At 53.8% G+C, this 16926-nt stretch overlaps 1 protein-coding gene across 2 annotated transcripts in view; it reads right to left on the bottom strand.

The window, feature by feature from the left end:
• Positions 1 to 16926, bottom strand: part of LOC135541664 (testis-expressed protein 264 homolog) — a 99608-nt gene that overhangs the window by 15878 nt on the left and 66804 nt on the right. For both annotated transcript variants that reach the window (XM_064967980.1, XM_064967981.1), the window contains one exon: positions 8036 to 8210. In XM_064967980.1, coding sequence (XP_064824052.1) covers positions 8036 to 8210 — 175 coding nt within the window. The remainder of the gene's footprint in view (positions 1 to 8035; positions 8211 to 16926) is intronic.

The raw sequence follows: 16926 nt of genomic DNA, 5'->3' as shown, positions 1-16926 counted from the left end.
GGCATCACGTGCTTCCCTTTGCTCACCATTCTTGTGATCATTTTGACCCCACGGGTTGAGACCTTGCGTGGAGCCCCAGATCGAGGGAGATTATCAGTGGTCTTGTATGGCTTCCATTTCCTAATAATTGCTCCCACAGTTGATTTCTTCAAACCAAGCTGCTTACCTATTGCAGATTCAGTCTTCCCAGCCTGGTGCAGGTCTACAATTTTGCTTCTGGTGTCCTTTGACAGCTCTTTGGTCTTGGGCATAGTGGAGTTTGGAGTGTGACTGTTTAAGGTTGTGGACAGGTGTCTTTTATACTGATAACAAGCTCAAACAGGTGCCATTAATACAGGTAACGAGTGGAGGACAGAGGAGCCTCTTAAAGAAGAAGTTACAGGTCTGTGAGAGCCAGAAATCTTGCTTGTTTGTAGGTGACCAAATACTTATTTTCCACCATAATTTGCAAATAAATTCATAAAAAGTCCTATAATGTGATTTTCTGGATTTTTTTCTCTCATTTTGTCTGTCATAGTTGAAGTGTACCTATGATGAAAATTACAGGCCTCTCATCTTTTTAAGTGGGAGAACTTGCACAATTGGTGGCTGACTAAATACTTTTTTGCCCACTGTATGTATGTGTGTATGTGTGTGTATGTGCATGTGCATGTGTGTGCAGAACTGATGTCCCACTGGTGTATTAGGCTGGAAAATGTGATTCCTCACGGTGAGAGAGGACAGGTCATCAAACATTGAGAGGGTCCACACACACGACATCCCACTGCTACTCTGTGCGCACGCACACATTCCCCCCGACACTCACACCCGTTACTGCTTTCTTCCTCTGTTCTCTTAGATCACATCAACACAGCATGGCCCTGCTATGGGCTACCACATTGGCGAAACGCTGCAGCTGCAACAATTATATTTCCCTCTCAGTTTGTAGTCACCCCCCAATGTGCACAGGTTTTCAAAACCACACATATAAATGTTTAGATGGATATTTCTGTCTGCACACACATTTCGCCCTCAGGTTCTCTTTCACCAACTCTCAATGCATTTACACACACAACATCTGTCCACCGCTCAGCCCACCACGCTGTGCTCCGCCCCGCTGCGTGCCTGTAGGTCCATCACCAGCCCATCACGCTGTGCCCCGCCCCCCTGCGTGCCTGTAGGTCCATACCCAGCCCACCACGCTGTGCCCCGCCCCGCTGAGTGCCTGTAGGTCCATACCCAGCCCATCACGCTGTGCCCCGCCCCGCTGCGTGCCTGTAGGTCCATGCCCAGCCCATCAACATGCTGTAGGTCCATGCCCAGCCCCCGCTGCGTGCCTGTAGGTCCATACCCAGCCCACCACGCTGCCCCACCCCGCTGCGTGCATGTAGGTCCATACCCTGCCCACCACGCTGTGCCCCGCCCCGCTGAGTGCCTGTGGGTCCATACCCAGCCCACCACGCTGTGCCCCACCCCGCTGAGTGCCTGTGGGTCCATACCCAGCCCACCACGCTGTGCCCCACTCCGCTGAGTCCATACCCAGCCCACGACCTGTGCCCCGCCCCCCTGCGCCTGTGGGTCCATACCCAGCCCACCACGCTGTGCCCCGCCCCGCTGAGTGCCTGTGGGTCCATACCCAGCCCACCACGCTGTGCCCCGCCCCGCTGCGTGCCTGTGGGTCCATACCCAGCCCACCACGCTGTGCCCTGCCCCGCTGAGTGCCTGTAGGTCCAAACCCAGCCCATCACGCTGTGCCCCGCCCCGCTGAGTGCCTGTAGGTCCAACCTCAGCCCACCACGCTGTGCCCCGCCCCCGCCCCATACCCAGCCCACCACGCTGTGCGCCGCCCTGCTGAGTGCCTGTAGGTCCATACCCAGCCCACCACGCTGTGCCCCGCCCCGCTGAGTGCCTGTAGGTCCATACCCAGCCCACCACGCTGTGCCCCGCCCCGCTGCGTGCATGTAGGTCCATACCCAGCCCACCACGCTGTGCCCCCCCGCTGCGTGCCTGTAGGTCCATACCCTGCTCACCACGCTGTGCCCCGCCCCGCTGCGTGCATGTAGGTCCATACCCAGCCCACCACGCTGTGCCCCGCCCCGCTGCGTGCTTGTAGGTCCATACCCTGCTCACAACGCTGTGCCCCACCCCGCTGCGTGCATGTAGGTCCATACCCAGCCCACCACGCTGTGCCCCGCCCCGCGCCTGTAGGTCCATACCCTGCCCAAAACGCTGTGCCCGCCCCACTGCGTGTCTGTAGGTCCATACCCTGCCCACAATGCTGTGCCCCGTCCCGCTGCGTGCCTGTAGGTCCATACCCAGCCCACCACGCTGTGCCCCGCTGCGTGCATGTAGGTCCATACCCAGCCCACCACGCTGTGCCCCGCCCCGCTGCGTGCATGTAGGTCCATACCCTGCCCACAACGCTGTGCCCCGCCCCGCTGCGTGCATGTAGGTCCATACCCAGCCCACCACGCTGTACCCCGCTCCGCTGCGTGCCTGTAGGTCCATACCCAGCCCACCACGCTGTGCCCCCCCGCTGCGTGCCTGTAGGTCCATACCCTGCCCATGCTGTGCCCCGCTGCGTGCCTGTAGGTCCATACCCAGCCCACCACGCTGTGCCCCCCCGCTGCGTGCCCATACCCACCACGCTGTGCCCCGCCAATGCTGTGCCCCGTCCGCTGCGTGCCTGTAGGTCCATACCCAGCCCACCACGCTGTGCCCCGCTGCGTGCATGTAGGTCCATACCCAGCCCACAACGCTGTGCCCCGCCCCGTGCCTGTAGGTCCATACCCAGCCCACCACGCTGTGCCCCGCTGCGTGCCTGTAGGTCCATACCCAGCCCACCCTGTGCCCCCCAGCCCATCACGCTGTGCCCCGCTGTGTGCCCACCACGCTGCGCTGCGTGCATGTAGGTCCATACCCAGCCCACCACGCTGTGCCCCGCCCCGCTGCGTGCATGTAGGTCCTGCCCACCCTGCCCACCACGCTGTGCCCCGCCCCGCTACGTGCCTGTAGGTCCATACCCAGCCCACCACGCTGTGCCCCGCTGCGTGCATGTAGGTCCATACCCTGCCCACAACGCTGTGCCCCGCCCCGCTGCGTGCCTGTAGGTCCATACCCAGCCCACCACGCTGTGCCCCGCTGCGTGCATGTAGGTCCATACCCAGCCCACCACGCTGTGCCCCGCCCCGCTGCGTGCATGTAGGTCCATACCCAGCCCACCACGCTGTGCCCCGCCCCGCTGCGTGCCTGTAGGTCCATACCCTGCCCACCTCAGGGTGCCTGTGCCCCGCCCCGCTGCGTGCCTGTAGGTCCATACCCTGCCCACCACGCTGTGCCCCGCCCCGCTGCGTGCCTGTAGGTCCATACCCAGCCCACCACGCTGTGCCCCGCCCCGCTGCGTGCCTGTAGGTCCATACCCAGCCCACCACGCTGTGCCCCGCCCCGCTGCTGTAGGCCCCGCCCCGCTGCGTGCATGTAGGTCCCATACCCAGCCCACCGCAGCCCCACCTGCGTGCCTGTGCCCAGCCCCCCGCTGCGTGCATGTAGGTCCAGCCCATACCCAGCCCACCACGCTGTGCCCCGCCCGCTGCGTGCATGTAGGTCCATACCCAGCCCACCACGCATGTGTCCATACCCAGCCCCGCCCCGCTGCGTGCCTGTAGGTCCATACCCAGCCCACCACGCTGTCCCCGCCCCGCTGCGTGCATGTAGGTCCATACCCAGCCCACCACGCTGTGCCCCGCCCCGCTGCGTGCCTGTAGGTCCATACCCTGCCCACCACGCTGTGCCCCGCCCCGCTGCGTGCATGTAGGTCCATACCCAGCCCACCACGCTGTGCCCCGCCCTGCAGTGCATGTAGGTCCATGCCCAGCCCACCACGCTGTGCCCCGCCCCCCGCTGCGTGCCTGTAGGTCCATACCCAGCCCCACGCTGTGCCCCGCCCCGCTGCGTGCTGTAGGTCCATACCCAGCCCCCACGCTGCGTGCATGCGCTGTAGGTCCATACCCAGCCCACCACGCTGTGCCCCGCCCCCCGCTGCGTGCCTGTAGGTCCATACCCAGCCCACACGCTGCCCCGCCCCGCTGCGTGCCTGTAGGTCCATACCCAGCCCACAACGCTGTAGGTCCCCCAGCCCCCTGCGTGTAGGTCCATACCCTGCCCACCACGCTGTGCCGCCCCGCTGCGTGCCTGTAGGTCCATACCCTGCCCACCACCGCTGTGCCCCGCCCCGCTGCGTGCCTGTAGGTCCATACCCAGCCCACCACGCTGTGCCCCACCTGCGTGCATGTAGGTCCATACCCAGCCCACCCTGCGTGCCTGTAGGTCCATACCCAGCCCACCACGCTGTGCCCCGCCCCGCTGCGTGCCTGTAGGTCCATACCCAGCCCACCAAGCTGTGCCCCGCCCCGCTGCGTGCCTGTAGGTCCATACCCAGCCCACCACGCTGTGCCCCGCCCCGCTGCGTGCCTGTAGGTCCATACCCAGCCCACCACGCTGTGCCCCGCCCCGCTGCGTGCCTGTAGGTCCATACCCAGCCCACCACGCTGCCCCGCCCCGCTGCGCCTGTAGGTCCATACCCAGCCCACCACATGTGCGCCCGCTGCACCACGCTGTGCCCCCCGCTGTGCCGCTGCGTGCCTGTAGGTCCATACCCTGCTCACCACGCTGTGCCCCGCCCCGCTGCGTGCCTGTAGGTCCATACCCAGCCCACCACGCTGTGCCCCGCCCCGCTGCGTGCATGTAGGTCCATACCCAGCCCACCACGCTGTGCCCCGCCCCGCTGCGTGCCTGTAGGTCCATACCCTGCTCACCACGCTGTGCCCCGCCCCGCTGCGTGCCTGTAGGTCCATACCCAGCCCACCACGCTGTGCCCCGCTGCGTGCCTGTAGGTCCATACCCAGCCCACCACGCTGTGCCCCGCCCCGCTGCGTGCCTGTAGGTCCATACCCAGCCCACCACGCTGTGCCCCACCCCATTTCGTGCCTCTAGGCCAGGACCAGGCTGCCTCCCCTCCCTTCCCTTGTGGCTGGAGTAACGTTAACGGCTCACTTGGCAGGTTAAGAGCTGAGTGGAAGAGGATTTAAAGGGAAATCAGGCAAGCTGAAGCAGTAGGCCAAGCTCACGGCTCCTGGAAGGATATCTCTCAGAGATATAGCCTTCGCGGTCTATGGTAGATATGAAGTCCCAGCTATGTGTTGATTTGGATCACTCAACTTTCTCATCTTATCAGTTTGTGCAGAGTCATCCATGGAATTAGGTCTAGGCAAATATGTGGCCCTCAATACCTACTATGGAATCCCCCCCCCCCATACACTCCCACAGAGACAGACTGACAGCGTGTACAACACCTCCATGACACAACCACAGCAACACATTCTCTCTCTGGTGATGTTTGGGTGGAGACAAATCTTGTATCACCATCTCTCTCTCTCTCTCTCTCTCACTCTCTAAAACATTCATTCTCTATTTTGGCTCCCCTCCAAGTCTCACTTCTAGTCTGACCCCTCTTTATTTCCTTTAAATCACCTTTTTGACTTTGTTCTGCATCAAACTACCTGCATGAGTGTCTGTCCAAATGATTTGAGCCAATATATCCAGTCATTCCTAAACATATCCTCATAAAGCAGTTACATTAGCTGTGTCTCAAAAGGTCCCTATATAGCCTATAGGGCTCTAGTCAAAAGTAGTGCCCTATGGAAGACAATAGGGAGCCATTTGGGATGCAGACACTGTTAGTATTCATAAACCTCACCTCTCATTCTTACTGTTGATTAAACATTAGGTGCCATGCCACAGTGTTAATGGAGCCCAAGGGACTCTGCTACAGGCCAGCCCAGTCTAGTATGGGGGAGCACTGAGCAGCATCAGGCCATACATATGGTGGTAAAGGACAGACCCCTAGTAAGTGACGTCTACCCAGGTGTGTGTGTTTGTGTGTTTTATGGGCATATGGTGGTGGTGGTGGCTGTGACCAGCCCCCTGGTGAGTGACAGCAGTGTTCTGTGGGTCTTAGCCTTTCATTCGCACCTGACAGGGTGTCACTCACAGGATAAAGTGTGTGTGTGTGTGTGTGTCTCACTCACAGGATACAGTGTGTGTGTGTGTGTGTGTGTGTGTGTGTGTGTGTGTGTCACTCACAGGATACAGTGTATGTGTGTGTGTGAGAGAGAGAGATTGTGTGTGTCACTCACAGGACAGGAGCACACCCTAGGAGCTCATAAACACAGGCACACTACGACACACCGTGGGGATTCAGCTCATAAACACCACCAACCATCAACAAGGTCCAAATCCCTTTGGTACCAACTGGAAACTGTAATGATGCGACAATAACACACAAAACATATACTGCATATTTTTTGAACATTATCGTCCAATTTAATTATACATAGTTTTTGTAGTTTTTCAAAAATACACTATTCTCTGCTAATGCCATGGAGTGACCTGTTATTCTGTGGATCACCATTACATTCACATTATGTGTATCTCTCTGCCAACTAGCTATCTGTGTTCTAATACCTTCCAATGTGGACAGTCATATCCATTATTACTAGTGATTCAATCAGTTAACAAAGAAGCATAGGCCTACTGGTTCCCCTGCTGATTGACTGGGCAACGGCCTCAAAGACAAAATGTTAAGCTCCCAATCCATGAGGATTGTGCTTCCATTGATACAGTATGTATTCCTTAAAAGATATAGCACAGTATGCCCATGGATGTAATAATGTAGGGCAGGCGTATTCACCTCTTACCCTATGAGGTCCAGAGCATGCTGGTTTTCTGTTCTACCTAATAATTGCACCCACCTGGTGTCTCAGGTCTAAATCAGTCCATGATTAGAGGGGAACAATGGAAAAAAGCAGTGGAACTGGCTTCAAAGTCAAGAGTTGAATCTGACGGATGTAGGGTGTCCAATCAAAAACACATATTTTGACCAATGGGAAAAATAAATGTTTAAAATTGTCTTTCTGTTTAAAATGTATTGAGTTTTTACCCTTGTAGGATGGCCAAATTTAAGAGGACTAAATTAATGGAGACCAGATTTTTTTTTAAAGGGTCAAAAATCTGGAAAATAGCATCAGCTAGGCTGGATACTGTGTGAGAATTAAGGCTAACTGACAGGCTCAGCGTTGAACTTGTCATCCTTCTCGAAAACTGGAAGGCATAAAACAACAGAGATCAATATAGTTTTTGAGGCACGACATGTTGGCTTATGGTAGAGAAATGAAAATTGAATTCTCTGGCACCAGCTCTGGTGGACATTGCTGTAGTCAGCATGCCAATTGCATGCTCCCTCAAAACTTGAGACATTTGCGGCATTGTGTTGTGTGACAAAACTGCACATTTTAGACTGGCCTTTTATTGTCCACAGCACAAAGTGCACCTGTGTAATGATCACGCAGTAAAAAACAAACAATGTGCGCACAAAATCTGAGATAAATAAGATTTTTGTGCATATGGAACATTTCTGGGATCTTTAATTTCAGTTCATGAAACCAACATGTTCATATTTTTGTTCAGTGTAGCTTTCTGCAACCCATGGAAACAACTTTGCAGACTACCACAACATGTAAAATCCCCAGAAGTCTCTGTAAGAAAGCTGCACTGCTCTGTCAACATAGCTCGGTGCTTATTAACGGATGTATTAGATCACGAAATCTGCCTTTTAGGATATAATGTTAATGATATTTTATAGAAAGACCCCACTGAACTATTCAGAACATGAAGAATCATGTGTGTCTTGGTAAAATGCATTTTATAATATAAGGAAGTGAAATTATCACCACCAAAGCACATTTTCACCCACTCTGGGCAGGGACACCCCAAATAATGTTCTCTACTTGTACAGTACTAAGTATAGCCCAGTGGAGTGTGTGTGTGTCTCGGGCAGGGATCTCTAACCCTGTTCTTGGAGAGCGACCCTAATCTAGTGCACCTGGCTATTAAGCTGAATCAGGTTAGTTACAACTGGGGTTGGAGCAAAAATCTACAAGAGGGTAGCTCTCCAGGAACAGGGTTGGAGAGCCCTGGTCTAGGGCCTACTGTAGTGTACCTGTGATGTCGGTCCCTCTGTCCTCCTCAGAGTCATTGTCTCCCAGCAGCCTCCTGTCCGGGTCCTGACGGACCTCTGGTACGTAGAAATCTCCCTGGCGAGCCAGAGGACTCATGTAGTGGATCAGGTCATCTCTGTAAATCTCCAGGCATGGGTGTGCACACAACTTCCTCTCCTGGGGGGAGAGAGGGAGAGAGGGCGAGGGGAAGGGGAGGAACAGAGACAGAGGGAGGTGAGAAACAAGGGAACTTACATTACACAGGATTATACAAGTCATGGGAAATGGAGGCCTAGCTGCACGGACACATGCATATGCACACACACACACACACACTTATGTATGGTGGTATTATAAATGTTCTATTGTAGATATGAAGTGGTGTAATAATGTTATATGTACTGGTTTATTTTTGTCTTAATTCGTTTGGACCCTTGGAAGAGTAGCACACACACACACTTCCTGTCGAGGGTGGACTTAACGGGGCTGAGGCCCGTCTTGTCCTATCAGTAAGATGGCAACATTGTGGCGCATCGCTCTAGGAAACCGAAACTTTGAAAACAAACATACTGAGGTACTATAGTTGCTTCTAATATTAACGCATTTCCAATAAAATGTCATGACAACTTTAATAACAACTGGACAAAGACAGTGTATACATGTACAATATGTATTCTCTGTAGACATACAATGGGGTCTAAAATGATTGACACCTTGATAAAGATGAGTAATAATGACTGTATAATATAAATAATACAAATACTAAGCTATATTGTTTGCAAACAAATTAGATAAATGATATGTTACACCAATCCAATAGTTCAGAGAAAGACTTTTCATAAGTAATACTTTTTGTCTCAAAAAGGTAGGCGTCAAAATGACACCTCTTATAAATAAAGTAGTCAAAGGTTTAGTCCTATCTGACATGAGTTGGAGGCTGAAGGACACATGACCTCTATAGTAACTGCTATGTTGTGTTACTTTAATCCATTTTTCTATTAATGCCAGTGTACATAAAACCGTTAATAACAGACAAGCCTTTAATGTCTAGTCACATGCAGTGAGCCTAATAAAAATGGATGATGCCTGAGGTTTGTGTGTGTCTGTACTACATGTGCATACGTATGCATATGTGCCCAACGCCCGCTTGTGTATGTGGGTGCGTGGATGTGTGTTTGTGTGAATGTGTGTGTGTGTTTATGTGTGTGTGTGTGTATGTTCATATGCTTTTAGATAAATGTACCAATTGGTGAATGATCAGGCTGATGTACAAGAGAGACTGGCAATAAGTCACTACTTAATATCAGAGCTGGGAAACTGAGTCGTCCTCTGTCCCTCCCCATTACCCCCTTCTCCCCCCCCCTACACCATGGCTTTGATCCTCTGCCCTGTCTTTAATGTATGAATAACCTATCTGGCTTTAACCAGGCAGGTAGGCATGCAGAATGAAAACCCTGTATGTTGTTCACCCCACTCTCCTGTCCTCTATATTCATCCTCCTCTCCTGTCCTCTAGACGAGAAGTGGAGGGGAGTTCCCCCTGCTTGTTAACTTTTAATGCACACCATTTTCTTACTCATAAGTACATATTAACCTACTATTAAATATTTATGTATTTTCTCTTCAAAAACATCAGAATACCTCTGTTTTGTGGGGAATTGCGACAGGAACTCTCGCTCACACACACACACACACACACACACACACTTCCAGTGAACCACTGAGATGCGAAAGGTGCCACGTGTCAGTTCTGTCCAGTTTCAAACATGTTTTCCTTGAAAAGGAAAGGATGTCTTCATCAGTTCAGGTGGAATACATGTGCGTGGCCTTACCGTGGCTTTCTTTGGCAAAATGACTATGAATTAACGGACTTGTTTTGTAAAATAATCAATTGTAAACACCATTTTAAGGTGGGATGTTCACAAGAAAAAAAATATCAGGTCTATTTTGCTCAAGGAGATAGCACATTCTGTCTGTCCACAATTCATTGTGGGAACATGGCGGCGCTCAATCCCGATATAAAAAAAAACACTATTTGTCAATACATGATGTGTTGGCAGATGCATAGGCTATTCTCGTTGAGTGTGGCAACACAATATTAACGTTTAATCCACAAATCTCTGTCATCACCATTGTAATCTACGGGGAAGCCAAAATGTTCCCAAATTTGAGATTAATACAATGGAGGATCCTCCTGTAACGGTTTTCATGCGGTGAAGGAGAGTCGGACCAAAATGCAGTGTGTAGATTGCGATCCATGTTTAATGAACAAACACGAATCAATACAAATACTACAAAACAAAAGAACGTAACGAAAACCGAAACAGCCTATACTAGTGTAAACTAACACAGATACAGGAACAAGGACACTAAGGACAATCACCCACGAAACACACAAAGAATATGGCTGCCTAAATATGGTTCCCAATCAGAGACAACGATAATCACCTGACTCTGATTGAGAACCGCCTCAGGCAGCCATAGACTAACGCTAGACATCCCACAAAACCCCAAGACAAAAACACACCACAATAACCCATGTCACACCCTGGCCTGACCGAATAAATGAAGAATAAACATAATATATTTTGACCAGGGCGTGACAGAACCCCCCCCTAAGGTGCGGACTCCCGGACGCACATCAAAACAATAGGGAGGGTCCGGGTGGGCGTCTGTCCATGGTGGCGGCTCCGGCTCTGGCGCGGGACGTGGAACCCACTCTATAAATGTCTTAGTCCCCTCTCCTCGCGTCCTAGGATAGTCCACCTTCGCCGTCGACCATGGCCTAGTAGTCCTCAGCCAGAACCCCACTGGACTGAGGGTCAGCTCGGGACAGAGGGTCAGCTCGGGACAGAGGGTCAGCTCGGGACAGAGGGTCAGCTCGGGACAGAGGGTCAGCTCGGGACAGAGGGTCAGCTCGGGACAGAGGGTCAGCTCGGGACTGAGGGGCAGCTCGGGACTGAGGGGCAGCTCGGGACTGAGGGGCAGCTCGGGACAGAGGGGCAGCTCGGGACAGAGGGGCAGCTCGGGACAGAGGGGCAGCTCGGGACAGAGGGGCAGCTCGGCACTGAGGGGAAGCCCGGCACTGAGGGGAAGCCCGGCACTGAGGGGAAGCCCGGCACTGAGGGGAAGCCCGGCACTGAGGGGAAGCCCGGCACTGAGGGGAAGCCCGGCACTGAGGGGAAGCCCGGCACTGAGGGGAAGCCCGGCACTGAAAGGAAGCCCGGCACTGAGGGGAAGCCCGGCACTGAGAGGAAGCTCAGGCAGGTAGTTGGATCTGGAAGAGTCTGGCCGACTGGCGGATCTGGAAGAGTCTGGCCGACTGGCGGATCTGGAAGAGTCTGGCCGACTGGCGGATCTGGAAGAGTCTGGCCGACTGGCGGATCTGGAAGAGTCTGTCCGACTGGCGGATCTGGAAGAGTCTGTCCGACTGGCGGATCTGGAAGAGTCTGTCCGACTGGCGGATCTGGAAGAGTCTGTCCGACTGGCGGATCTGGAAGAGTCTGGCCGACTGGCGGATCTGGAAGAGTCTGGCCGACTGGCGGATCTGGAAGAGTCTGGCCGACTGGCGGATCTGGAAGAGTCTGGCCGACTGGCGGATCTGGAAGAGTCTGGCCGACTGGCGGATCTGGAAGGGTCTGGCGGATCTGGAAGGGTCTGGCTGACTGGCGGATCTGGCTGACTGGCGGATCTGGAAGAGTCTGGCTGACTGGCGGATCTGGAAGAGTCTGGCTGACTGGCGGATCTGGAAGAGTCTGGCTGACTGGCGGATCTGGAAGAGTCTGGCTGACTGGCGGATCTGGAAGAGTCTGGCGGATCTGGAAGAGACTGGCGGATCTGGAAGAGTCTGGCTGACTGGCGGATCTGGAAGAGTCTGGCTGACTGGCGGATCTGGAAGAGTCTGGCTGACTGGCGGATCTGGAAGAGTCTGGCGGATCTGGAAGGGTCTGGCAGACTGGCGGACCTGGAAGGGTCTGGCGGACCTGGAAGAGTCTGGCAGACCTGGAAGAGTCTGGCGGATCTGGCGGACCTGGAAGAGTCTGGCTGACTGGCGGACCTGGAAGAGTCTGGCTGACTGGCGGACCTGCAAGAGTCTGGCTGACTGGCGGACCTGGAAGAGTCTGGCTGACTGGCGGACCTGGAAGAGTCTGGCTGACTGGCGGACCTGGAAGAGTCTGGCTGACTGGCAGATCTGGAAGAGTCTGGCGGATCTGGAAGAGTCTGGCGGATCTGGAAGGGTCTGGCGGATCTGGAAGGGTCTGGCAGACTGGCGGATCTGGAAGGGTCTGGCGGACCTGGAAGAGTCTGGCTGACTGGCGGACCTGGAAGAGTCTGGCTGACTGGCGGACCTGGAAGAGTCTGGCTGACTGGCGGACCTGGAAGAGTCTGGCTGACTGGCGGACCTGGAAGAGTCTGGCTGACTGGCGGACCTGGAAGAGTCTGGCTGACTGGCGGACCTGGAAGAGTCTGGCTGACTGGCGGACCTGGAAGAGTCTGGCTGACTGGCGGACCTGGAAGAGTCTGGCTGACTGGCGGATCTGGAAGAGTCTGGCGGATCTGGAAGAGTCTGGCGGATCTGGAAGGGTCTGGCGGATCTGGAAGGGTCTGGCAGACTGGCGGATCTGGAAGGGTCTGGCGGACCTGGAAGAGTCTGGCTGACTGGCGGACCTGGAAGAGTCTGGCTGACTGGCGGACCTGGAAGAGTCTGGCGGATCTGGAAGGGTCTGGCAGACTGGCGGACCTGGAAGGGTCTGGCGGACCTGGAAGAGCCTGGCGGACCGGGAAGAGTCTGGCGGATCTGGAAGAGTCTGGCGGATCTGGAAGGGTCTGGCGGATCTGGAAGGGTCTGGCAGACTGGCGGATCTGGAAGAGTCTGGCTGACTGGCGGACCTGGAAGAGTCTGGCGGACCTGGAAGAGTCTGGCTGACTGGCGGATCTGGAAGAGTCTGGCTGACTGGCGGATCTGGAAGAGTCTGGCTGACTGGCGGATCTGGAAGAGTCTGGCGGATCTGGAAGAAACTGGCGGATCTGGAAGAAACTGGCGGATCTGGAAGAGTCTGGCTGACTGGCGGACCTGGAAGAGTCTGGCGTACCTGGAAGAGTCTGGCTGACTGGCGGACCTGGAAGAGTCTGGCGGACCTGGAAGAGTCTGGCGGATCTGGAAGAGTCTGGCTGACTGGCGGATCTGGAAGAGTCTGGCTGACTGGCGGATCTGGAAGAGTCTGGCTGACTGGCGGATCTGGAAGAGTCTGGCGAACCTGGAAGAGTCTGGCGTACCTGGAAGAGTCTGGCTGACTGGCGGACCTGGTAGAGTCTGGCGGATCTGGAAGAGTCTGCCTGACTGGCGGATCTGGAAGAGACTGGCGGATCTGGAAGAGTCTGGCTGACTGGCGGACCGGGAAGAGTCTGGCTGACTGGCGGACCGGGAAGAGTCTGGCTGACTGGCGGACCGGGAAGAGTCTGGCTGACTGGCGGACCGGGAAGAGTCTGGCTGACTGGCGGACCGGGAAGAGTCTGGCTGACTGGCGGACCGGGAAGAGTCTGGCTGACTGGCGGACCGGGAAGAGTCTGGCTGACTGGCGGACCTGGAAGAGTCTGGCTGACTGGCGGACCTGGAAGAGTCTGGATGACTGGCGGAGCTGGAAGAGTCTGGCTGACTGGCGGACCTGGAAGAGTCTGGCTGACTGGCGGACCTGGAAGAGTCTGGCTGACTGGCGGACCTGGAAGAGTCTGGCTGACTGGCGGACCTGGAAGAGTCTGGCTGACTGGCGGACCTGGAAGAGTCTGGCTGACTGGCGGACCTGGAAGAGTCTGGCTGACTGGCGGATCTGGAAGAGTCTGGTTGACTGGCGGATCTGGAAGAGTCTGGTTGACTGGCGGATCTGGAAGAGTCTGGTTGACTGGCGGATCTGGAAGAGTCTGGCTGACTGGCGGATCTGGAAGAGTCTGACTGACTGGTGGATCCTGGCAGACTGACGGATCTGGCTGCTCCATGCTGACTGGCGGCTCTGGCTGCTCTACACTGACTGGCGGCTCTGGCTGCTCCATGTAGGCTGACAGCTCTGGCTGCTCCATGCAGACTGACAGCTCTGGCTGCTCCATGCAGACTGACAGCTCGGGCTGCGCTAAACAGGCGGGAGACTCCAGCAGCGCAGGAGAGGAGGAAGGCTCTGGCTGCGCTAAACAGGCGGGAGACTCCGGCAGCGCTGGAGAGGAGGAAGGCTCTGGCAGCGCAGGAGAGGAGGAAGGCTCTGGCTGCGCTAAACAGACGGGAGACTCTGGCAGCGCAGGAGAGGATAAAGGCTCCGGTAGCGCTGGAGAGGCGAGGCGCACTGTAGGCCTGATGCGTGGTGCTGGCACTGGTGGTACTGGGCCAAGGACACGCACAGGAAGCCTGGTGCGGGGAGCTGCCACCGGAGGGCTGGTGTGTGAAGGTGGCACAGGATGGGCTAGACCGTGAAGGCGTACTGGAGATTTTGAGAGCAGTGTTGGCACAGGACGTGCAAGGCTAGGTATGTGCACAGGAGGCCTGGTGCGTGAGGCTGGTACCAACTTCACCAGCCGACTTGCACGCGCCTCAAGACGAGTATGGAGCGCAGACCCAGGTGCCATCAAATCCCTGACACGTTCTGTCGGGCGAATTCCATGCAAAAAGCACCAACACAGCAACTCCCTCATTTCTCTCTCCTCCAATTTCCCCACTAACTCCTTCACAGTCTCTGCTTCGCTCACCTCCAACACCGGTTCTGGTTCTGGTCTCCTCCTTGCCTCCTCACGATAAAACAGGGAGAGTGGGCTCAGGTCTGACTCCTGACTCTGCCACTCTCTCCCTGAGCCCCCCCCCAAGAAATTTTTGGGGCTGCTTCCATCCGCGTCGCCGCGCTGCCTCCTCATACCAGCGCCTCTCAGCTCTCTCCGCCTCCAGTTCTTCTTTGGGGCGCCGATATTCTCCAGGCTGATCCCAAGGTCCTTCTCCGAATAATTCCACCTCCCATGTCGATACCTCCTTTTGTTGCTCCTTGGGGCGGCTACACTCCCCTGGTTTAGACCAGGGTCCTCTCCCGTCGAGGATTTCCTCCCAAGTCCAAAAGTCCTTTTTATGCTGCTCCTGCTGCTGCCTTTGCTGTTTCTCCTGTGGCTCCTGCCTGTTGACACGCTGCTTGGTCCGTTTGTGGTGGGTGATTCTGTACCGGTTTTCATGCGGTGAAGGAGAGTCCGACCAAAATGCAGCGTGTAGATTGCGATCCATGTTTAATGAACAAACGTAAACACGAATCAATACAAATACTACAAAACAAAAGAACGTAACAAAAACCGAAACAGCCTATACTAGTGTAAACTAACACAGATACAGGAACAAGGACACTAAGGACAATCACCCACGAAACACACAAAGAATATGGCTGCCTAAATATGGTTCCCAATCAGAGACAACGATAATCACCTGACTGATTGAGAACCGCCTCAGGCAGCCATAGACTAACGCTAGACATCCCACAAAACCCCAAGACAAAAACACACCACAATAACCCATGTCACACCCTGGCCTGACCAAATAAATGAAGAATAAACAATATATTTCGACCAGGGCGTGACACCTCCAAATCTTGTTTATCAGCCTAGTGTTTTTATTTTGTATTTTTTACTTACATTTTATCAAATATACACATATACAGTGGGGCAAAAAAGTATTTAGTCAGCCACCAATTGTGCAAGTTCTCCCACTTAAAAAGATGAGAGAGGCCTGTAATTTTCATCATAGGTACACTTCAAAATGAGAAAACAAAATCCAGAAAATCACATTGTAGGATTTTTAATGAATTTATTTGCAAATTATGGTGGAAAATAAGTATTTGGTCAACTACAAACAAGCAAGATTTCTGGCTCTCACAGACCTGTAACTTCTTCTTTAAGAGGCTCCTCTGTCCTCCACTCGTTACCTGTATTAATGGCACCTGTTTGAACTTGTTATCAGTATAAAAGACACCTGTCGACAACCTCAAACAGTCACACTCCAAACTCCACTATGCCCAAGACCAAAGAGCTGTCAAAGGACACCAGAAACAAAATTGTAGACCTGCACCAGGCTGGGAAGACTGAATCTGCAATACCTAAACAGCTTGCTTTGAAGAAATCAACTGTGGGAGCAATTATTAGGAAATGGAAGCCATACAAGACCACTGATAATCTCCCTCGATCTGGGGCTCCACGCAAGGCCTCAACCCGTGGGGTCAAAATGATCACAAGAATGGTGAGCAAAAATCCCAGAACCACACGGGGGGACCTAGTGAATGACCTGCAGAGAGCTGGGACCAAAGTAACAAAGCCTACCATCAGTAACACACTGCGCCGCCAGGGACTCAAATCTTGCAGTGCCAGACGTGTCCACCTGCTTAAGCCAGTACATGTCCAGGCCCGTCTGAAGTTTGCTAGACAGCATTTGGATGATCCAGAAGAAGATTGGGAGAATGTCATATGGTCAGATGAAACCAAAATAGTTGGAGGACGTGTTTGGAGGACAAAGAATGCTGAGTTGCATCCAAAGAACTCCAAATCCAGACCTCCATGGGTTGATAAATTTGATTTCCATTGATAATTTTAGTGTGATTTTGTTGTCAGCACATTCAACTATGTAAAGAAAAAAGTATTTAATAATAATATTTCATTCATTCAGATGTAGGATGTGTTATTTTAGTGTTCCCTTTATTTTTTTTGAGCAGTGTATATATATATATACACACATACACAGTTGAAGTCAGATGTTTACATACACCTTATCCAAATACATTTGAACTCAGTTTTTACAATTCCTGACATTTAATCCTAGTAAAATTCCCTGTTTTAGGTCAGTTAGGATCACCAGTTTATTTGAAGAATGTGAAATGTCAGAATAA

This window comes from Oncorhynchus masou, chromosome 6, assembly GCF_036934945.1.
Source record: "Oncorhynchus masou masou isolate Uvic2021 chromosome 6, UVic_Omas_1.1, whole genome shotgun sequence".
In the NCBI taxonomy this organism is placed as follows: domain Eukaryota; kingdom Metazoa; phylum Chordata; class Actinopteri; order Salmoniformes; family Salmonidae; genus Oncorhynchus; species Oncorhynchus masou.
This window is presented reverse-complemented; position numbering and strand designations above follow the sequence as displayed.